At 33.4% G+C, this 5418-nt stretch overlaps 1 protein-coding gene across 1 annotated transcript; it reads left to right on the top strand.

The window, feature by feature from the left end:
* Nucleotides 1–2909: 2909 nt before the first annotated feature.
* Nucleotides 2910–4322, top strand: EMWEY_00056130 (lactate dehydrogenase, putative; the record flags this gene model as incomplete). Its single annotated transcript, XM_013480390.1, has 2 exons — nt 2910–3039; nt 3460–4322. The coding sequence occupies 2 exons, from the start codon at nt 2910–2912 to the stop codon at nt 4320–4322; spliced, it is 993 nt and encodes a 330-aa protein (XP_013335844.1).
* Nucleotides 4323–5418: the final 1096 nt, after the last annotated feature.

The raw sequence follows: 5418 nt of genomic DNA, 5'->3' as shown, positions 1-5418 counted from the left end.
ATAATAATAATAATAATAATTATTATTATTATTATAAATAAAATAATTAATATAAATACAATAATAATTATATATATAATAATTATTAATAATAATAATAATATTAATATTATTATTATTATTAATCTCTTATAAGGTATAAAAAGAGGAGAAAAAGTATATTTATTTATATATATAATAATATTTATAAGTAAATATTATTATATATAATTATTATATAAATAATTATATATTATTTATTTTATTAATATAAATATTTATTATTAATTAATAATATATTATTGTTTGTATTATATAATAATAAATAAATAAATAAATAATTATCTATAAAATAAGTAACAATATTATTAATAAATAAATAAATAAATAAATAAATAAATAATTTGTTTATTTATTTATTACTAATATATAAATAAGCAACAAATTAATTAATTTATTTATTGCCTTATAAGGAGAAAAAAAGAATATAAATATTATTTATATGTATTAATTAACTTATTTTGTTTGCTGCTGCTGCTGCTGCTGCAGCAGCAGCAAGTAAATTCCTTTCTTTCTTTTTTATATAATGCATGCATGCAGACAGGACAGCAGCAGCAGCAAGGGAGGTAGAAGCAAAGCAATGCATGCAACAGCTCCACGAGCAGCAGCAGCAGCAAGACAAGCAGCAGCAATCTGGGGAGAGACTGATGCCTGTGTTAGCTTAGGTGTTGCTGCTGCAGCGGAAGTTTGCTGCTGCTGCTGCTGCTGCTGTCCCTCTTACGTGCACACACAGCAGAGAAGCAGCAGCAGCAGCAGCAAAAGGTGGTCTGCTGCTGCTGCTGCTGTCCCTCTAAGGTGCACACACAGCAGACAACCAGCAGCAGCAACAGCAGCAGCAAAAGGTGTTTTTTATTGTCTCTGCATGCAGCAGACAATGATTATCTTTGCATGCATGCAGCGCTGCTTCGCATCATTAGCAGCAGCACAGTGTGTGCAACAGCAACAGCAGCAGCAGCAGCAGCAGCAGCAGCAGCAACACCAACGACAAAGTGTGTCTCGACTTGCTGCAGCAGCAACAGCAGCAGCAGCAGCAGCACATAGCGTCACAGCTTGCTGCAGCAGCAGCACCAAAGTACGTCTCCAATAGCTGCAGCAGCAGCAGCAGCACCAAAGTACGTCTCCAATAGCTGCAGCAGCAGCAGCAGCAGCAGCAAAGTGCGTCTCCAATAGCTGCAGCAGCAGCAGCAGCAAAGTGCGTCTCCAATAGCAGCAGCAGCAGCAGCAGCAAAGTGTGTATCGACTTGCTGCAGCAGCAGCAACAACTACAACAAAGTGCGTCTCGATACGTCTCGATCTGCAGCAGCAGCAGCAGCAGCAGCAACAGCAGCAGCAGCAGCATCAGCAGCAGCAGCAGCATCAGCAGCAAGTGCGTCTCGTCTCAACAAGCAGCAGCAGCAGCAGCAAAGTGCGTCTCAATATGTTGCGACAGCAGCAGCAGCAGCAAAGTGTGTAACAACTTACAGCAGCAGCAGCACAATTAAATTACGTCTTAACTAGCTACAGCAGCAGAAGCAGCAACAACAACAGCAGCAGCAGCAGCAGCAGCAGCTGACTAGCTAGCAGGTATTAGGGGGGAAAAAAGAAGTCCTTTTTTCTTCTTTTTATTTATGATAGACAAAAGGAGCAAATAAATTATTTATTTATTTATTTATTACTTATTTATTTGTTTATTAATAATAACTATTTGCTGCTGCTGCTGCTGCTGCTGTAGTGTGCAGCAGCAGAACACTCGAAGTGTGCTGCTGCAACTACAACTAAACAACAGCAGCAGCAGCAGCAAGAGAATATAAATAAATATTATTTATATAATTAATAATATTTAGGTGCAGCAATTAACTGTGCAGCAGCAGCAAATTGGGGTGTATAGGCAGCTTATTTTCCTTCCTCTGTGTACCTCTTATAAGGATAAAAGTAGTAAATAATATAATATATATATACCTGCTGCTGCTGCTGCTGCTGCTGCTTCTGTTGCTTCTTCTATCTGCTGTTGCTGCTGGTGTTATTTACACCATATTATCTATTATCTATTACTACTACTTGCTGCTGCTGCTAGTATGTGCTTCTGCTTTTGCTGCTGCTTCTGTCTGCTGCTGGTGCTGCTTCTGTATATAATATGCTGCTATGTGTGTCTTATAAGAGCAGCAGGAGCAACAGGAGTAGCAAGAATAACAATAACAACAACAAAAGCAGCAGCAGCAGCAGAGTGCATTAATATATATATATCCCTTATCCTCTGCCTCCTTGTGTGTGTGTGTGTGGGTGTGTGTGTGTGTGTGGGTGTGTGTGTGTGTGGTGTACATACACCCTAGGAGGAGGAGAGGGGATATAAAAAAATATAAATATTGTGTATATATATTAGTTATATAATATAAAAATAAATAAATAGTATAAAAAGGAATAAAAATAAGAATAAATAAATAATAAATATATGTATTTATTGCTGCTGCTGCTAAGGGTGCGGGGGTTGCTGCTGCTGCTGCTGCTGCTGCACCGCACAGCGTGTATGTAGCGGCGCCTCAGTAGTGTAGCTCCTCTCTCTCTCCTCCCCGCTGCAGCAGCAGCAGCAGGAGTAGCAGCCTTCTTGTTTTTGTTGTATTGTATAATACCAGACGTATTTCTTTTGCTTTTTACTAAATAAATAATTCATCAATTAATACAAAAAAAGAATAAAATAAGGTGCCTATACACCTCAATTATTTGCGGTGTATATTCATCTTCTCTGTACGCATTATATTGGGGGGTATATATATATATGTATATATATATTATACATATATAGACGTAAAATAAATCATATTTTCTGGATATTTTTTTATTTTTTAATAAAATAAATAATATTCTTTATAATTTAATTGAATAAATAAATAAAAATGGCGGTTTTTGAGCAAAATAAGCGCCCTAAGATTGCCCTCGTGGGCTCTGGCATGATTGGAGGCACCATGGCATTCTTATGCAGTCTTAAGGAATTAGGAGATGTTGTTCTCTTTGACGTTGTACCTAGTAAGTATAAATATAAATATAAATAAATAAGCACTATAAATAATATATTTAATTTATTTTTCTCTTGTTTTTTCCCTCTTTTATTTGTGCACATAATTGCGACACACGCTGTAGCACACACCACCACAAAAAAACAAGAGGAGGAAGAGGAGGGAGGTAGAGGGGAGCAGTATATATAAATATGTATGTATATATGTATATAAATAGTATGTCTGTGTATAAAAATAGGATAAAAATGAATAAAATAAATAAAATTTGTATAAATAATAATAAATATGTATGTAATGTTGATAGAATGGAGGAATAGTATTGGGGTGTATATGCACCTCTGACTGTAATAATTTTATGAATTTTTGTGTATTTTTTTTGCATTTTTTCTCTAATAATATAATAAAGGATGTATTTTAATGTTTTTTGCAGATATGCCTATGGGAAAAGCGATGGATTTATGTCATAATTCATCTGTAGTAGACAACGGTATAACTGTATACGGATCTAATAGCTATGAATGTCTAACTAACGCAGATGTAGTTATAATTACTGCAGGTATAACAAAAATACCCGGTAAAAGTGATAAAGAATGGTCAAGAATGGATTTATTACCAGTAAATATAAAAATAATGCGTGAGGTAGGAGGAGCAATAAAGAAATATTGTCCTAATGCATTTATAATAAATATAACAAATCCTTTAGATGTAATGGTTGCTGCTGTACAAGAAGCAGCAAATGTACCTAAACATATGATCTGTGGCATGGCAGGGATGCTAGATTCATCAAGACTAAGGAGAATGATTGCTGATTGTTTGCATGTATCTCCTCATGACGTACAGGGTATGGTAATAGGTGTACATGGAGATAATATGTTACCTCTTATGCGTTATATAACTATTAATGGTATACCTATACAAGAATTTATTAATAAAGGATTAATAAATAAGGAAGATATAAATAATATATATAATAAGACTAAGCAAGCAGGAGGAGATATAGTAAGATTATTAGGACAAGGAAGTGCATATTATGCACCAGGTACTAGTGCAATATTAATGGCAGAAAGTTACCTTAAGGATAAAAAAAGATTATTTGTTTCTTCTTGTTACCTTAATGGACAATATAATGTTAATAATCATTATCTAGGTGTCCCTTGTATAATAGGAGGAAAAGGGATAGAACAAATCATAGAATTAGATCTTAATCAGGAGGAGAAAAAGTTACTACAAGGATCTATTGATGAGGTACTAGAGATGCAAAAAGCTATTGCTGCTCTTGATGCAGGAAAGTAAGTTGTTTATTCTTTGCTGCTCCTGTTGCTGCTGTTGCTGCTGTTGTTACTGCAGCAGCAAAAAAAGGACGTCATATATATGTATATATATTTATATATGTATATATATATTCAGGTTTATGTCCTGTTTATAAGAAATAAATATATTTATTTATTTCTTTATTATTATATTGCTTATATTAATAATATATATATATATATATATCTTTTACTATATATACACCATTTATATATGCATGCATGTAGCTTATTGCTGCAGCAGCAGCAGCAGCAACAGCAGCAGCAGCAGCAGTAAATGGTTGTTATATATATATACGCATTGAATATAAAAAACTCAGCGCTATTAACTTTACCGTTTTAATTACTAATTAATTATTATTATTATTATTTATTTATTTATTTATTTATTTTATTTATTTTTTTTTTTTTTTAGGGTTTAGGGTTTATTATAGTGTAGGGTTTAGGGTTTTCAGGTGTATAGGCAGCTCTAGCTTTTTTTTTTTTTTCCTAGTTTTTATAGTGAATATAGAGGAGAGAATAGAGGAGAGGAAGAGGAGGAATAATTAATTAATAAATAAAAAAAAAAAAGAGGAGGAGAGGGGGAAGAATAAATAAATAAGGAAAGAAAAAGAAGGAAAGATACTTTGTGCTGCTGCGTGGGCGTTCAGGCCCCTAACTGGCGCACCGCAACAGAGTACTCCTGCTGCAGCAGCTGCACCAACTGCAGCAGCAGCAGCAGCAGCAGCACCAACTGCAGCAACAGCAGCAGCAGCAGATAAGAGAGAAGCGCATGCAGAGAAAGGGAAACATAGTTTTATTAGTTCATTAAAAGAAAAGATGCACCATCATCATAAAAAACAATAAATAAATAAATAAATAAATAAATAAAATATTTATTTATTTATTTATTTATTTATTTATTTATATAGGGATATTTATTTATTTATTTATATAGGGATTATTTATTTATTTATTTAATTATTTATATAGGGATATTTATTTATTATACATAGTATATGGATGTATATGTTGTATAGATTATATATGTATATTTATATGTATATGTATAGACATATGTATATATATATATATATATA

Source organism: Eimeria maxima, genomic scaffold (genome assembly GCF_000499605.1).
Source record: "Eimeria maxima Weybridge genomic scaffold, Emw_scaff1878, whole genome shotgun sequence".
Taxonomy (NCBI): domain Eukaryota; phylum Apicomplexa; class Conoidasida; order Eucoccidiorida; family Eimeriidae; genus Eimeria; species Eimeria maxima.
This window is presented reverse-complemented; position numbering and strand designations above follow the sequence as displayed.